General features: G+C 41.3%; 1 protein-coding gene across 2 annotated transcripts; it reads left to right on the forward strand.

Moving 5' to 3' along the window:
* The first annotated feature begins 3 nt into the window (after window positions 1–3).
* Window positions 4–17,529, forward strand: SASS6 (SAS-6 centriolar assembly protein). Of its 2 annotated transcripts, none has more exons than XM_033151526.1 (17): window positions 4–150; window positions 2,905–2,965; window positions 4,644–4,723; window positions 5,338–5,442; window positions 7,620–7,791; window positions 8,801–8,878; window positions 10,027–10,146; window positions 10,230–10,421; window positions 10,652–10,846; window positions 11,394–11,483; window positions 11,570–11,749; window positions 12,270–12,351; window positions 12,624–12,745; window positions 13,620–13,745; window positions 14,231–14,328; window positions 15,784–15,878; window positions 15,981–17,529. In XM_033151526.1, the coding sequence occupies exons 1-17, from the start codon at window positions 80–82 to the stop codon at window positions 16,064–16,066; spliced, it is 1,953 nt and encodes a 650-aa protein (XP_033007417.1). In that variant the 5' UTR covers window positions 4–79; the 3' UTR covers window positions 16,067–17,529. The 2 variants fall into 2 exon arrangements, with proteins under 2 accessions (XP_033007417.1, XP_033007418.1); XM_033151527.1 differs by having other exon boundaries at window positions 14,234–14,328.
* Window positions 17,530–18,251: the final 722 nt, after the last annotated feature.

Here is an 18,251-nt window from a genome sequence, read left to right on the forward strand (position 1 = left end):
TCCCCCGCTCGTCCCCGAGAGGCCTCCTTCCCTCTTTTCTCCGCCCCGCGGGAGGCCGGCGCGAAACTCAAAGCGCAAGATGGCGGCCGCCGAGAGCCTGTTCAGTCAGTTGGTGCCGGTGCAGGCCAAGTGCCAGGGCTGCGAGGATAGGTGAGCGGCGCGGCGCGGCTTCCCCCAAAAGGGAGACGTTTTCCTTGTCTCCCCTCACAATGGCCTCCTTTCTTTTCCTTTCGCTTGCATTGATTGAAGGGCCGCCCTACCTCCGTCGCAGCAGGCGGGCGGTTGGCTCGTCCCCTGGTGGGACCCGGGGAGACGGAGGGGCCTTTGAGGTGGGGGTGGGGGAAACGGCTGCTTGCCCCCCACTTCTACAGCGCAAGACCCTCGGACCCTTTTGAAACAAGAAAGCTGCGGGTTTCTGTACTTTGGCCGCTTTTGGGGGGGGGGGTTATCGAGTTTTTTTGTGGGGGGGCTTTTTCAGAAACTGGTCGTAACACGAATTCTGGCGGGCTGGGAAGATGCGTGTCACGCTTTTCAAACAACCCCCTTTCGAGGTTGCAGATAAATGTGCGTTGGGTTTTTTTTAAAGCGCTGCGGGGCTCGGGAGCAACGGATTCGGGAACCTGCGTGTGTTTGTGGTCCAACTGAGTTCAGTCGAGAGGAGGAGGCAGGCGCCGCACCTGAGCCTTAGGGGTCTTGCCCGAGTTCATCCCCTTCCCAGCATATTGGCGCCATCATAATATGTGTGTGTGTGTGGATTTAGTATAAGCTAAACAAACTATAGCTTAGGTCCCCACTCTCTTGGGGGCCCCCAAAAAAATTTAAAGGAAAAAACCTGGGTGTACATTTCCAAAATATAAGATAAAAAACAAAATAAAACCTACATACACAACAGTGTTTTATGTAGGCTTCTATGATGTGTAAGTAATGGGCCCCGTCTGCTAGCCTGCTCCCTAAAATATCACTGGCTTGCTCATTTCTATATCAATTGCTTTGATAAAATACATATTTTGTTATGCGCAAATGGTTTTAGATACCTTTTAGGTCCATAAATTACCATATAGCATATATTCAGCACAAAAAACAGCGACAATTTGTTGTTGACAAATAGCTGGACATACAAAGGGCCCCGTTACCTTCAGTAGCTTAGGGCCTCATCAAACCTAAATCTGACCCTGTGTGTGTTTGTCTGTCATCATCTTTTGTCTAGCAAATCGGGAATGAAACTGTCCAGTCAGACAATAGTTTTAATTCCTTTCGAATTAGGGAAAAATCTCAAAATCTTTCAACGCTTTCTACTTTTAGTTCAGTATTTTTCATTGAATTGTAAATAGAATACGTACGTTTCTGAGCGCAATGCAAAGTGCTGGGTGCTGACCTTTAAAGCCCTAAACGGCCTCAGCCCAGTGTACCTGAAGGAGCATCTCCAGCCCCATCGTTCAGCCCGAGGGCCTTGTGGTGGTTCCATGGTTGTGGGTCTGTTCGCATGCTCTCTCTAACTTGAATGGGACAGGCTGTGTAGATTTCACACTTGAGCACACATGCATTTGAACTTGGTGGAGCGCACAATTTGAGCCATGTTCGCTTGCTTAGAAGTAATTCCCGTTGCAATTCTAAAAAGCTCTTGCTAGGGATCAAGTCCCGTTCATTGCAATAGGACTTAACTTCCAAGGAAACATGCATAGTAAAAATCACACTGTTAATGAGTCATTAAGTGCAGGAAGCCCATAACTTTTAGGAATGCTGTGAGTAACCATTTTTATAGAGCTTTCCTCCTTTCTTTGCCTATATTATATGGAAACAGTTGTATTTTGTTACAGAATTTTAGAATTGGAAACTGGGGATAATGTGGTGATCTATTTAGATTTTAGAATGAATTGGACAACACAGGCATGACTTAGTAAGCTTCTGTTTATTTCTTGTTTGTCTATACAAATGGAACCTATAACAATGCTGTAGTGTGGAGTGCTTGTGTTCAGGATTCTAGTTAGCCTTGTCGTTTTCCAGAATACCGTGGTACCTTGGTTTAAGAACAGCTTACTTTATGAAGAACTTGGATTAAGAAAGCTGCAAACCCAGAAGTAGGTGTATGGTTTGTGAACTTTGCCTTGGAAACAGAACATGTTCCGCTTTCTGTTGAGTGTGTTCCGTTTGCCCCCCGCTGCTGTGGGAAAGCACGGCTTGGTTTAAGAACGTTTTAGTTTAAGAACAGACTTCTGGAACGGATTAAGTTTGCAAACCAAGGTACTGTTCCTCACCGTTACTGCTGCCCCAACAGTTGCTCGGCATCTTGTGCACTCTGATCATGGACAATCTGCTTTGGGCTGTTTTGGGTTGTCCACCCCACCATATCCCCATTGGAAATGATAATGTAGCCAGCTGATAACTTATACTGTTTTGGCTTCATAAGGATCCACACTCAGTGAGTGGGCATGTTGTTATTAACTAAACAATGGGTGGTATGAAACTAAGGCTCACTTAGAAACCCATTGAAATTAACAATCATGACTGTAAATTCCATTAATTTCAGTGTGTCTACTGTAAGTAAAACTTACTGTAATTGCATACCACTCCATATTAGTGGATTGGTTTTAGGAGTAATGATGTGTGTATAAATGAATGGTTTAGATAGCAATTTTAAAGCAAGTGGCATGTATGGAGACATTACATTAGGAAAAGTATCTGTTACCCAAGTTCACTTTTGTATTGTTGAGAAAAATTCCTAGCTGAATATAAATATAATCTAAATTATTCAATGATTAAGGTTTCATTGCTGTTCTGTAGCTTATTTTAGCATTTAATCTATTTTTTTCCTGTGAAAATCTTATCCTATTGATCAGTTGAAGTACAAAATATTTCATTTAGTAAAATGAAGAATAAAGATGGAGTCACATGTCTGTTTTGCAGGCGAATAAACGTTCGTGTGAATATTGAGCTGCAATCAACAACAAATCCCATTCATAGAAAGGTTTGTACTTTGCTTGACATGTGCTGGTTTTGCTATCCTTTAGTTGCTTCTTCATATGATGATGTTTACTAACACAAAGTAGGCTCCAAACAAATTTGATTCCATGAACAGTAGCCTTGTAAGAAGTAACAGATTTCTGGGGATTATTAGTCTCCCCCCCCCCAACACATACTGTGTTTCCTGAGACATTTCCTAAGTATAAACAATACCCTAAAGGCTGGGGCATGGACAATGGACAGGGATGATGTAGACCAACAATATATGGAGGTCTACAACTCCCCATCCTTTTTGTAGGAACTGCTGTACAGTTTCTTGTGGAACATTATGAATAAACATTGTCTTCGGGCTTAATATTTCTATGTTATTGTGCTGTGGTGTCATCTGTTGTATAGATGCATTCAACAGTTACAAAATGCATGGGCAGGCTGTTGCTGACCTGGTTTGCATGTAACACTAAGGCATGGTTTGTTTGAATGTCCAAGCCTAGCAGAGTACCCATGGTTTGTTTTCTACTTTGTTACTACTGTATTTTTCGCTCCATAAGACGCACTTTTTCCTTCCTAAAAAGGAAGGGGAAATGTTGGTGCGTCTTATGGAGCGAAAGCTTCGCTCCCACTGCCTCCCCCCACTGCGTTCGGCGGGAGGTTGGGGGCAGCAGCGGAGATGTTGCTGGATCCTCCCCGCACCTCCGTTTGCAGAAACATGCTACCCGCTCCCACCCCCTGCCGCGTTCGGCGGGAGGTAGGGGGCGGCAGCAGCAGAGATGTTGCTGGATCCTCCGCGCCACCCACAGATCCCAAAAGCAGGCTTTTGCTCACCCCCGCTTGCTTTAAAGGGAGCTGGGGGCGAGGGGAGAAACAGAGTGTTCTCCCCTCGTCCCCAGGTCCCATTAAAGCAAGGGGGATGAGCTGCTCTGAAGGGGCGTGCGGCGCTACCGGGCTTCCCCTTTCTCTGCCCCTGTTGGCAGGATGGGGGAGGCCAATATTTTTTTCTGGTTTTCCCCCTTTAAAAATAGGTGCATCTTATGGTCCGATGTGTCTTATAGTCCGAAAAATACAGTATTTTGAGCTGGTTTGCATGCATTGCTAAGCTAAACAATGGTTTAGGATGAACAAGCAGACTGCTGGGGATTGGATTGTGGGCACTTTGTTCCTCCTGCTGTCTTCTTCCTTCTGTCAGTTAAGCCATGGTTTTGCTTAGCATGTAATCTAAACTCAGCCTTGTTATTTGTCTTTCTCCAGACAAATTATGAGCGGTAACCCAGGTTTATTATTAGGTTTGCAGCTCATCTTGTGACAGCCAACAAAAAGGCCTTTTTGTTGTGGTACCCTGCCAGTGAAACAGTCTCCCTTGAGATAAGGCAAACACCTACTCTTGGTTAGCAGTGGTTGCTAAAAACGTACTACTACTTCAGACTTTTGCTAACCATTAATATCAACATGTTGATTTTATCTTAACTTTTTTGCTCCCGAATTTGTTGTTTTTATTGTATTTTTAATGTTTGATTGTGAACCACCTTGAGATTTTTTTCTTAATCAAAGGGGATAAAATAAATGAAAAACAATACATAGTTAAAACAAACTGTTACATAGTGCAGTGTGCAGACACAGCCAATGAATGCATGACTCTGAAAGAATTGTGAAGCTGTAATAAATTTCTCCAAACTATTTTCTTCTAGGATTTACTTGTTCGACTAACTGATGATTCTGACCCTTATTTTCTATACAATCTTGTTATTTCTGAGGAAGATTTTCAAAGGTAAGTTACCAAGTTCTGATTAGGAAATATTTGGATGAAAGTTTGGGAAGCTGTGTTTTTGTTGCCGTTCAGTCGTGTCCAACTCTTTGTGACCCCATGGACCAGAGCACGCCTATCTTTCACTGCCGCCCGCAGTTTGGCCAAACTCATGCTAGTCGCTTTGAGAACACTGTCCAACCATCTAGGGAGTCTTCTCTTCTCATGAGGTGGCCACAGTGTTTTAGTTAATGATTATTATGAACATTGTTCCTATGTACCTAATGACTTGCATATCTCAGAAGGAAAAAAAGGTAATAATAATACATAGTGAGGAGAAAAGAGATTCCGACTAAACAAGAAAGGAGATTCCAGCTAAACATCAGGAATAACTTTCTGACATGTAAGAACTGTTTAACAGTGGAACACACTCCTACAATACCTGTTGGACTCTCCTTCCTTGGAGGTTTTTAAGCAGAGGTTGGATGGTCATCTGTCAAGTATGAATTGAGATCCCTGTCTTGCAGGGTGTTGGACCAGATGACCCTCAAGGTCCCTTCCAACTCTACAATTCTATGATTTTAGTAACAAATATTCTACAGGAATACATATTTATTATGCTCTTTGTTTTTATATAGTTTAAAACTCCAGCAGAGTCTTCTGGTAGATTTTTCTGCTTTTCCTCAGCGATTTATAGACCTCCTTCAACACTGCATCCAGGAACAAAATAAAGACATCCCAAGGTTAGTAACGCTTAAGCAGTAATCCTATGTTTTCTTTAAAACAAGTAATACAAACAGCAAAAGTAGCATTCAAGGAGGCTGTTATTGTCTAAAACATTTATTTTATTAACACCATTTGAAATCTCATGTTCAGTAACAAAACAAAAATGGGCAATGCAAAACCTATGGGCAGAATTCAGCTAGTGCAGGGACGTCCAACTCCCAATAGACTGTGATCTACTCACAGTATAAAAAAACTGGCAGTGATCTACCCATTGTTGTTGGATGGACCAAAGTTACTGAGCTTTTTTTTAGGAAGCTGCTTTTTTGGTGAAGGCAAAGTCGTTCAGCTTTTTTTAGGAAGCCACAGTTGTTGTCACCCCCCCTTTTTTGGGGGGGGGGTGAATCACTGAGGGGCCGAAGATCCTCCAGGAATACCCTGAGATCTACCAGTAGATCACAATCTACCTGTTGGACATGCCTGAGCTGGTGCAAGCCTGCACAAGTGGGCTTTCCCACTCTTCCGTCCCCATGCCATCTCCCAAATTGACATGGGGACGGGGCAGGAGATCTGTTAGAATGAGCTGTAGGAGGAGATAACTGACTGTCCCATCAGGCAAGGAGAAATGTCTGTGCTGCCAAAGCAATCTGCTTAGCTCTATGTTGAATTATTCCATATAAATCTGTCAATTATATTTTGCTTTGACTTGGCTCTAGGAGTGCTACTGTGTTTCCCCGAAAATAAGACATACCCATAAAATAAGCCGTAGCAGGATTTCTAAGCATTTGCGCAATATAAGCCATACCCCGAAAATAAGACATAGTGATAGGTGCAGTTCTGGAGGGCGCCTATCCATTACAAAGTTTTAGCCAAGTGCTGAGATAACGTGAATCATCCCAGCTTCACCTCTCTCTTCCTGCTGCTCCTCAAACACAGTGGGGAAAACACAGGGCTGGATCGGTACCAGAGCGCCAGCCCCTCGGTCGTCAGAAGAGCCTTTGTGAGGGAGCGAGGGCCGCCGGCCTGGATGACTCAGCCCGCGCCCTCTCTTTCTCTCCCCACACTCGCCAGGCCCCTCCGGAGAATGCCCTCCTCCAACCCCGGGCGCTTTCTTCTTCTCCCCCTGCTGGGATGTCTCGGGGAGCGGTGCCATGTTGCCGAGGGGCCAGTCAGCTGCAAGGCGCAGAGCAGGCAACTCACCCATTGTCGCCTAAGGGAGGAGCAGCAGCTGCCTCGCCACTGCTGCCAAAGTTGCCCAGCGGACCAGAGTAGCGCAGGGGCCTCGCCGCCGCCACGGGCTCGGAGGAGATGCCATATTTTCTCCATCCAGGCCCTGCCACCTCAGCCCCTCTCACGCCCCCTCGCAGGGAGCCAGCAAGCGAGAGACGGGCAGGGACGGTGCACAAACAGACGCCTCTCACCCGAGTCCTGGCCCGACCGCCTGCTCCTGGCGTGCATGCCCCGCCCCCAAGACACAGGCAGGCAGGGCTAGAGACACTGCGGTCCCCTCCCATGGCCGCTCTCGCTTTCGCTGCCTCAGCCGCTAGACGAGAGAGATGCTCATGGTGAAAAAGACTGCCTCCAGTCAATCGGGAAAGTGGAACTCCTGGTTGGCCGGTGTCATCTTTCGGCTCCGCCTCCGCCTGCCGCTGCAGACGCATCCCGAACAACAAAAATAAGACACCCCCTGAAAATAAGCCATAGTGTGTTTTCTTGAGGAAAAAAAAATAAGACGGTGTCTTATTTTTGGGAAAACATGGTAGTTGGGGTTGTTGACACCCTTTAAGTGGAGAACACATACCTCTTGCTGTGAGAGAGTTAGAGGCAAAGTACAAACTCTGCCCAGTCCATCTAATGCTCTGTTATAGTGCAGTGTGCCTCCCCCCACCCCCTTATTCCCTTTCCTTTGCCTTTTCATGAGCTACTTCTAAGAGATTGTTGCTGGCTTTTTAAATAAGGCTTGCAGACTGCTTAGGAAAAGGTTGTTGCACCTGCATTGATCAACATAGTTACCGGTGGGCAGAGGAAGTAGCCAGTATTTGTAATGATTAGTGGATTAACACGCCAATGGGATAGCAGTGGAATTGGAAGTTATTTCCTCTGTACCAGCCTACCCTTCCATAAGGACATGTGTGTCATGTGCTGAGAGACCCAGCTAGCAAGTTATTTTTAATGTGTTCTTACTCATTCTTTTTAGGTTTTTACTGCACCTGGTTTCATCGGGCCCTAATTTAGATCACACTCCTGCTTTTTTAAACGTGGTCGAGACAAACCCATTTAAACACCTCACCCACTTATCACTGAAATTCCTACCAGGAAATGATGCAGAAATCAAGAAGTTTCTGGCAACCTGTTTGAAATGTGTTAAGGTAAAACTAAGATTTCAGTTGTATGTTTTGGGTTACATTTTTGGATCTTTTGGCATAGCGACTAGCTTGGGTCACTTTGTCTAAATGAGGAAGCAAAATATAAAGTTGTGGGGTGTGTCCTGCTGTGTGGTCTGGCATACTCTGCTTTTCTTTTCATGACAGTGGTGTAACAAAGCCGCCTTGACATAAGTTTTCTATGTTTTACAATTGAAAGTTCACACATCACATTAAACCAAAGTTGAAATAAAGTACGGTTTAATGTGAAATTGCAGGTGCTCCTGCTGCACTGCCAGGAACAAGTTATGTTCTGGCTTATCATGTCATCTGGATGTGGGTTGTAGTTTGTTTCTCTCCAGCCAAACTATGAATTGAATCCAAGGTTTGTGCTTGGCTTACCACTCATGGTTTGTCTGAGGGAAAGAAGCCTCAGGCCCATGGTTGTTTCCTTGCAGCACGGTGGAATAAAAGCAAAGCACTTGTGAGTTCAGCAGTGTGCACCAACATGCTGCTCATTCACATTAAACCATACTTCATTTTAACTATGGTTTAATGTGATGTGCAAACAAGGCTAGTGCGTCTTTCAGAATTAGGCCTATGGAAAGGCACCTAATAGTTAAGTAGCCCAACTCCTGTAACAGGAGTGAGAATAATAATAATAATAATAATAATAATAATAATAATAATAATAATAATAATAATAATAATATTTATACCCTGCCCACTCTGGGCGGCTTCCAACAGAACATTAAAATGCAATAATCTATCAAACATTAAAAGCCTCCCCAAACATGGCTGCCTTCAGATGTCTTCTAAAGGTCTGGTAGTTGTTTTTTTCTTTGACATCTGATGTGCTGAATAGCAGTGCAGTCCTACGCATTTTTACTCAGAAGTAATCTCCCTGTGTCCAGTGGGACTTAATTCCAAGTGAGAGTGTTTAGGATTGTAGGTTTAATGATTTCAAGAACTGGAAAGGGTTGCATTGACTGACAAAGCTGTCAACTGTACCTAGGAAGAAAAATTGCTGGTGGAACAGAAACTTAGAAAAACAGATGAGGATCTTACAAGACAGCTGAACTATGCCCATCAGGTAAGAACAGAATTCCACTGTGAGTCAGTTGGTAGAAAATTAATGTTAAAAATACCCCCCTGTGTTAGGTTGTATACAATGTTATCTGTGTGTGAACAAAACTTCTACTGTGGCATCATCTTCCTCTAGTTGAGATTCCTGCTTTGGACTATATAACCCTTGGGGTCCTAACCAACTCTACAATTATCTGATTCTTTACCCTCTCCCCTGCATGTCCTTAAAATGACAACCCTTCTGGAACAGATTTTTGGAGTACATTGGGGGGCTGCAGAGAGGATAGGAACCCATTGCACAAATTGAAGTCTGCTTGAGCAATGTTTGACTCTTTCTATTATTTAATTACTGTATTGTGTTTACTTAATGACCTTTTTGTACCTGACCCTTTAGAGAGAAAAAGTCTGACAGATCCTTACTCCAAGTGGCACTCAACTCAAAATCAGACATAGCAAAACAACAGAGGGAAGGGGGAAATGGAGGTGTGGTCAGGGCAGGGAAAGACCATGCAATTCAGTTTGTTGCACTAAGGTGTAGGGGCTAAGAGAATGAGCCCAAAGGCTCCCCATGAAATGTGTTTTGAGGGGTGGGATTAAAAGAAAATGAAGATTATTGTCTCTATTTTATTGAATTCATTGTATAAATAATGTGTCTAAATTTAGGATCTGTGATATGCCTTCTTGCCGAGATTCAGTACAGGAGGAGAGGAAATGATTTAAGAATAGCTGCATTAGATGGCTGAAGCAAAATCAACAGAGTTCTCAGGCTCCTTGAACAGTAACTAAACTTATTGCAGCTTGTGCTAAAATAGGCAAAAGCCTGTTTCATCAGATGCATGGGAGGTTAGGGGAAGGCTCAGCTGTAAAAGCTCATACTATGCTTAAGTTTTAGTGTTTAAGGTGCTATAGGTTTATGTAAAAACAGAAGAATTGTACCTGTCTATATAAGGATGTAAAGTGCAAAGCAAATATGGTTTTTTTTCCTGGGATAGCTGTGATGTGGGAAATGTTCTGTAGGCTAGTATTTGCAGTGGGGTGTGTTTGTAATAGGATAACCTGCCTGTAACCATTTTATAAAGCACTGGCATATTATTGATTAAAACCCTTCAATTACATGCAAGTTGACTATCTTACTTTTTATTTTCATATATTTAGAGCTTGTCGGAAAAGAGCAGGGAACTGGACAAGTTGAGAAATGAATTGGCATCCAAAACAGCATCTCTAACCAACAAATATACCCAGGAACTGACAAATGAGAAGGAGAAAGCTCTGCAGGTGTGTGTATAGAGATGCCTATATACATCTGCCAGAATCCTTATGCCTTTACTAGTTGCTCAAGTAATTGCTTTTCTTTGCAGGCACAAGCACAATATCAACAACAGAATGAGCAACAGAAAAGGGATCTGGAAAGCTTGCATCAGAAAACAGTGCAGCAGCTGCAGAATAGGCTGAAGGAATTGGAAAATGTCAACAAGGAGCTAATGGAAAGGAGATACAAAGGCGATTCGACAGTCAGAGAACTTAAAGCGAAATTGTCTGGCATAGAAGATGTATGTAATATTCACCTATTAAGATCTACGTTGGGAGACAATTTGCTAGTTTCCAGACACTCATACAGATAATACCAAATAATCCCAGTTATGTATTGAAAACAAGTTTTTTTGTTTTGTTTTTATAGAATATGCTTAACTTCTGTCAAACAAAGCATGAAACAAAGCATGAATGTTTGCCAGCAACATTTTTGTTAAAATGCTTGTCAAATATTTCTTCAACCACATAGGAATGCCAGAGAGCAAACCAGGAAGTTCTGTCTCTACGTCGAGAGAATGCTACCCTAGATGCTGAATGCCATGAAAAGGAAAAACTAGTAAATCAGCTGCAGACTCGAGTTGCTGTTTTAGAACAGGAGGTCAAAAGCAAGGAGGATCTGGTTACTAGGGCGAAAGAAGTATCGGATGCAACACATGAGCAAAAGGTTCTTAATTTTACTTTCTAGAATACAGCAGTACTTTAATTCATGGAGAATTGAATGCTGAAATGAAAGAACATGAGCTACAATCCAAAAAGCTGCTTATCGGTGCATAGCAGGGTTTCCTCATGCCCTATTTACTTTACTTCCTATTTGATACAACGTAAGTGTTGTGTTCCACAATATGCCCTTGAAATTCCTTTTAAGTTTCAAAAATAGTGCGCTGTGTGGCATGGGACATTCCCATCAGAGAAATCCAAAACCTGCTGAGCACACACAGATAGTTATGTAGTTCTCTGGATTATTGCTATATTTAGAAAGTGCAGGCAATACTACAATGCATTGACTTTAAAAAAAAAAGTTTCACCACACTGTAGTAACCATAGTAATATAAATAAGCATTTTTGGATGTGATGGGCTTTTCAGAAATTGTTAGCATTTTACATTACAGAATAGGAATTTCAGAACTAGTGTTCTTGTTACTTTATGCAACTGATCCATGTGAATATTTCTTGGCAAAACCTCCCTAATACAATATATGCTCTTTTAAAAGGTAAACCTGGAAAAAAATATAGAAAAGAAACAAATTCAAATAGGAAATCTGGAAACGACACTAAAGTCACTATCATCTGAACTCCTTAAGGTTTGTTCAAAACACGTTATTGTCCTTCTTGACGATGATTATTTGACTTCATGTGTTCTTAATTTAAAATTCTGTGGTTTTATTAGGCGAATGAGATAATAAAGAAATTGCAAGGCGATGTAAAGACTCTAATGAGCAAACTGAAGCTGAAAAATACAGTAACAATTCAGCAAGAAAAACTCTTGGCTGAAAAAGAAGAAAAACTGCAGAAGGAACAAAAGGATCTACAAGAAGCAGAAAGTTCTCTCCGAGCAAAAGAGCAAGAGGTAACTTAAGGGTCAGGTTTCTATCCAGTAAGTGTTTTTTGTTTGTTTGTTTGTTTGTTTTAAAGATGCTTAACTTTAAACTCATGCTATGTCAGTTCATGCTAGGTCTCTGCCTTGAACCATTTTGCATAATCCCTGTACATATGATTGGCAGACCAATTCTATGGTGTGGTGGAAATAGTCAGTATGAACTTTTTAATAGACTTAATACACTTTGCTTTTAAAGTAAGTCTTGGTGCTGCCGATTAAACTGCTATGGACTTGATAGTGTTAAAACATGGGTAGGCAAACTAAGGCCCGGGGGCCGGCTCTGGCCCAATTGCCTTCTAAATCCGGCCTGCAGATGGTCTGGGAATCAGCATGTTTTTAGATGAGTAGAATTTGTCCTTTTATTTAAAATGCATCTGGGTTATTTGTGGGGCATAGGAATTTGTTCATTTTTTTCTCTCCAAAATATAGTTTGGCCCCCCACAAGGTCCTGCTGAAATAGTTTGCTGACTCCTGTGTTAAAACATTTCAGGTGTGCAAGTTGCAGGAACAATTGGAAGCTACAGTACAGAAGCTGGAGGAAAGCAAGCATCTTCTCAAAACCAATGAAAACGGTGTGTGTACATGAGATTCTTGCATTAGCCACTAATATCTAAATCTAACAATTGAAGCTGGTTTGAGATGTAATCTCACTTTCGTGGGTCTACGGTCCTACACCCAGGCATGTTGAACTCGATGGACTGACTTCAGCGTAGACATTCATAGGATGGCACTGTGAATTATTTGTGTATGGCTGTCCAGCAGTATACTGAGCTATGGTTTAGATTTAAAACAGCAGATAAAAGTCCTGAAAAGTGAATACTTGGTGCACATTTTTTCTTTGTAGTCATCACATGGCTAAACAAGCAGCTGAATGAAATTCAGATGACAAGGAAGCAAGAAGTGTCAGGAACATCTACTAGTCCTAGTGGTACCACACCAAGAACTGGCATTTCACCTCACAGTATGGTAATAGTAACATCCTTATGATTTTTTTGTCTGTCTGTAAAAGTGATCCCAAAGCTGCATTCTATTACTTGGAAGTTCCACATGGAATAGGTAAAAAAGGTAAATGCCCCCTGATGGTTAAGTCCAGTACAATTCAACTACGGGGTGTGGTGTTCATCTCTGCTTTCAGGCCGAGAGAGCCGGCATTTGTCCACAGACAGCTTTTCCGGTTTATGTGGCCAGTGTGACTAAACTGCTTCTGGTGCAACAGAACACCGTGATGGAAGCCAGAGCACACAGAAATGCTGTTTACCTTCCCGCCGCAGCGGTACCTATTTATCTACTTGCGCTGGCGTACTTTTGAACTGCTAGGTTGGCAGGAGCTGGGACAGAGCAATGGGAGCTTGCCCTGTCGCATGGATTTGAACTGCTGTCCTTACGTTCAGCAAGCCCAAGTGGCTCAGTGGTTTCGACCACAGTGCCACCCACATCCCGCCTAAACCACATGCAACAAAATCTTACTGGGATTTCTTAAAAAAGCATGCATATATACACATAGTACACAGAACTATTTAGAAACCGATCATAGACTATTTAGTAGATACAATGAGATCAAGCACAAGGTTTTGTTTGTATGCTTGCTTCTGGTCCTTTCCTTCTCCTATACAGTTAATTTCTACACATACTGGGAGAGAAGGAAGTGCTTATACCCAATATCCACTACCATTAAGATACAAATAGAGGAATTTGTTCTCAAATGGAAAGAGTACAAATTATGAAGTACTATATAAATTATTAGTATAGTTTAATTTTGGATGTGTTTGCTTTTAAATACAAAAAAGGGGAAAGGTATGAAAGGAGCTTTGGAACTAATAGTGCTGTTGTTATTTTGCAGGTTGATAGCAGAATCCCATTTTTGAACTCTGCACTAGGCTATCCCATCTCCCCTTTGCTGCCTTTTCAAAGTTTCCCAGATACAATGGCTGTGAAAAGCATCAACCAGCAAACTTCAGGACAAAAGGCAGGCACCCAAATATATAATTTTATTGCATATTTCCAAGTTAGCATTATAAGCTGTTGCACACCCAGAATACAGACTTTAAGAATACGTGTAACAAGGACCAAGCTTTAAGTTCTCATATGGAGAAACTGCTACTTGTGGCAGCAGAACTAAAGGAAATACTTTTAATGAACAAAAAAATTATGCTGTCACTGTTTTGTCAAACCTCATCTCTCAGGAACAACTCTTTTCCCTCTAAATTGTTGAAATCTTAGCCTGTCCTTTTTGCACATATATAAAGTGAAATTAATCTTCACAACTGCCCTCCTTTATAATTTCAGCAAAATACTGGGAGTGTGGAAGCCTAAGGTTTATACCTTTGGGTTAAGTTTTAAAGTGTTGTGCGTATGAACCAGATTTTAGGATAACTCTTCTTGGTATTCTTTAATGTATAATTAAAGCCTTGACATAGAAATGCGAGTGTGTGAAAAAATTTCTTTCTCCAGCAGGTTCAGTTCAATGTGCAGCCTCAAGAGATCAACAGATGTTCAGATTTGCAGCCAGGAATTCCTGTGATGACGAATCACCCAACAAATAAAGAGAAGTGAGTACTTGTGCTTTTAGTTTAGGAGTGGTCCATCGGTGGCCCTGGCCTAATTATGTATGATGGAGGTTGCCAAAAGAAAGGAAAGGGGTGCCAAAATGGATGGCAGTCTACAGGATGTGGGGAGAGAAAAGGAGTGGAAAGGAAGGAAGGAAAGCAGGTGTCTACATCCTGAAAGTGTCTCCATCATATTATCCCTGAAGGAATGTGGCCTAGGCTTTGACTGAAATAGGATCTTCAGACATGTTTTAGATAACTGATTGTAAAAAAATGAAAGTATTCTCCTGCCCACATCCCAAGAGCAACAGCAGCAGTATTATTTTTGAGAAGGAGGAATGTGTGTAAGGGACCTTTGAGATAAATCTCTTGGGATTTTATACACAGGTACGCATGATCTTTTTCATCAGATTCCTTTTCATGGAGAAGCTATTCAGTATGACTGAACCCATTTATGGTAACTTTCAAAATACTGTCCATAACAGAGTGACAGAGACTAAAGGGCAGCATGGCGACAATGCATGCATTGGTCTGTTTTCCTCTGGCCACACTGGCACACCAAAAGTGGTGGGATCCAGCAAGTGAATGTGATGTTCATAGAAGATGCAAAAGTATTCTGTGATGCTACTTGTATCCAAAGTATAGGTGACACTGTGTACATGCAGTCATTTTGATATGCATACTTTTTAATTATCAGCTGAAATGGATCCCTTGTGGAATTCAATCTGACTTCCCTTAAACATGTATAGCTGCTTTATGCTGAATACTGGGTTACATGGATCATTGATCTACTTACTATGTCTGGCACTGGCTCTCCATCAGATGCCTTTCCTATCAGCTGCTATCTGATTCCTTTTAGTGGAAATATCCAGGGATTTTCTTCATGGAAAGCATATGCTCTTAACAGTGAGCAATATGACTCTTCCCAGCTGTAGGCCCTCCCTGACAATGGGCTTGATCTGAATAGAACCCAAAAGCTGCTGCCAGACCTTGGACACTGGCTGGGGAGACCCAGGTTCAAATCTCCACTCGGCCAAGCTTACTGGGTGACCTTGGGCTAGTCAGTCTCTCACAGCCTAGTCTACCTCACTAGGCTGTTACGTTATGGTAGATAAAATGAAGAGCCGTGTACCTTATTTTTAGTTCCTTGGTGCAAAGGTAAGATATAAATAATAATACTTTGACTAAGGCAGTCCAAAACAGGCTACATGTCTGAGTGTTCCTGAAGAAATGTCTAACTTGTGACCCTCAATATGTTGTTGGGACTCCCATTAGCACCAGCCAGCAGGTTGGACTACAACTCTGACCGTCCCCAAAACCATCTGGAGAGTTTTGACTTCTAAAGAAAGCAGTATTTCAGGATACCATAAAATGTATTATTTGAAGATCTTACAAAACACCAGCCTAGTGAACTTAGAAACATGCTTCCTCTTAGCAAGTATCTTTCTTCTGATTTAGTGGTGAAAACATGGGATTGGAAGCAAAATATTTGAAGAAAAGAGAAGACAGCATTCCTTTACGAAGGCTCAACCAAAACACATCTCACAACACAGGTGGGCAAGCATGCGCATTAAATTTAAAATGTGAGAAGTTGCTCTAAAACTTTTTGAAATCTTCTGAAGCTGTTCATTTAAGATTCTTTCCCCCATTATTAGGACACCTGAAGACTGCCTTGATAAAAACACAAATACCAGCGAAATCTGCAGCACCTTCCAGACCCTCTGCTTACTTCCCTGGATAGTAGACAACATATTTGCCATGGTAAAATGTTTATCAGCAGTTGCAGTTCTTTTTATGGTTATCTTCCCTGTAAAGTGTCAACATAAACTCATTTAGTAAGCAATGAAAAATCTGAGAGATAACAAGAGCTAGTTTTTCTTTGGTCTGCTTACATTGTAAGGACCCAAATGAGTGATTGAGCAATTTTGTATCAAATATCATCAAAGTGCACTGACGCAAGTCATTTAAATTAAAATTATACCAAGGATGAGCTCATCCATTCATTCTTTGCAACACTTCTGAGGCTTTCGGAAGTGCACAAATTTCCTACTTACCATATGTCAAACTAAATTATCTTAATATTGATTGTCTGTTGCTTATTTGACCAGATGGTGGCACTCTTTATAAACGTTTGAACCTTTCCTAACTTTACAGGGAGAAAAGTAAATAAGCTCTTCCAGGTTTATTTTGCAAATTTATTTTTCATTGATCCTAAATATAAGTAATTTGGTAGTGTTCCACTAATTTCAATGGGACATTCACCAGTGCAAAATTCTTCCACCAAGATTCCTAATAGTAAGCAAGGTGTGTCTAGTTCTTACCAGGGTTCAGGAGGCATTACTTGACTTTGTTGGATACCAAATGCAGCAGTCTAAATTAGATTTGCCAGGTGAGTTCAGCCTTACAGCAAACCTTAATTTTGAAATATATCAACTTTTTATATCTTAATGGTCTGTAGTATAGTATCCGAGTATGTTTAGCATTCTAAGCTACTGTCCAACATTTGAATCACAACAAAGGATAATTTTGCTGCTTTTCAAAATATTGTAAATTTAGAATGTCAGTTTTTAAGTTGTAAAATGTTGCAGTCAAAGTTTTACATTACATAAAACTGGTGCATACCGATAACAAACAACTTTTGTAAAATTAATGAAAATCAGCAATCCTTCAAAAGGATTTTAAGGCCTTTACATTGCTACTGAAATCAGTAATAAGCACTATTCAGATTCTCCAAAAGCTATGAAATTTCAGAATACTTGATGGTGGGTGATTAATGCCCAGTGCAAGACCTATTAATTTCAGTAGGTTGTGATTACACTTCTCTATTCTAAATAGCAGCAGTGTAAGATTTTTTTTGCAAAGCATGCTTTTTTATCAGTCTAACTGATTTGTATTGGGAACTCTACATGTGTGATTTCAAAACTGGAGTGTCATTTCTTTAGCTGTTAGCAGTCATGATATTCAAGTCTTTTAAAGGCAGTTAGTATAGTAGGTTGTTACCCACTTATGAGTGGCTTGCTTTTTAAGCACATGGGCTTTTTGTATATTGTTACAGGTTTGTAAATACAAATTATTTGAACATGTATGGCAGAATCATTCTTTGCAGTGTAGAATTTGTACATTTGTCTTTTAATCAGAATGCATGTTCACATGTATCTAAATGCTTGTTTCAGTAAATTTTCAAATAAAATGAAACAAATACTGCTGGTGGAATTAATATATAAATTTTAACTCTTAAGAGAAGATGCAAACATTTAATTTTGTCAACTGACAAAAGCTAATGGTTGCATGGTATTGATTATGGCTACAATCCTATAAAGACTTCTCAACAAATATGACACAGGATCGCGAATGCTCTTAAAAGAGATTGTTGCAGAAAGTCACCTTCTGCCCATATTATAAGAGGGGTCACCAACCTTTTTTTGGACCAGTGGGCACATTTCCAACTTTGAGAGTGCTGGGGCTGCGACATGGCAAAACAAAATGAGTGAAAGAGCTACTTCCAACAACTTTGTTACCCTGGGAAGACAGCTGTATCCTGTTGGTCCTCATTGTGGGAGATATACAACACTGATTTTTACCTTCATGCACTGTAACCTGTTGCTAATAGCAACAGCATGCATTCCTCAGTACCAGGAAAAATATACTAGGTAGGCATAACACACTCATTTCACAGAAATTGCTTCGTAGGTACCTGCACATTTTGCTCCATAGCTTTCTTTCTAAATGAAAGCTCAGAGCCTGGGGTACATAGAAACAGGAGACAACCCCAGTCCAATAGGCAAGATTTACCTAGCCTTCACTTGAAGGACACAGGGATTTTTAGATCTTACATCAGTGCATTTGATTTGTGCCCTACTCCTTGTATTGCAGAACAGAAATTTTGCAGTTTTTCTTCCAGTAGAGAAAGCATGTCTTTTCTCAGA

The sequence above is a fragment of the Lacerta agilis genome, chromosome 6 (genome assembly GCF_009819535.1).
Source record: "Lacerta agilis isolate rLacAgi1 chromosome 6, rLacAgi1.pri, whole genome shotgun sequence".
NCBI lineage: Eukaryota > Metazoa > Chordata > Lepidosauria > Squamata > Lacertidae > Lacerta > Lacerta agilis.

Bases quoted from the DNA above. Each gene is read 5' to 3' on its own strand.
- SASS6 (XM_033151526.1), top strand. From the start codon at position 80: ATGGCGGCCGCCGAGAGCCTGTTCAGTCAGTTGGTGCCGGTGCAGGCC. The intron at 12,746-13,619 runs GTAATAGTAACA...GTTATTTTGCAG, and splicing joins GCATTTCACCTCACAGTATG to GTTGATAGCAGAATCCCATT. The intron at 13,746-14,230 runs GCAGGCACCCAA...TTCTTTCTCCAG, and splicing joins AGCAAACTTCAGGACAAAAG to CAGGTTCAGTTCAATGTGCA.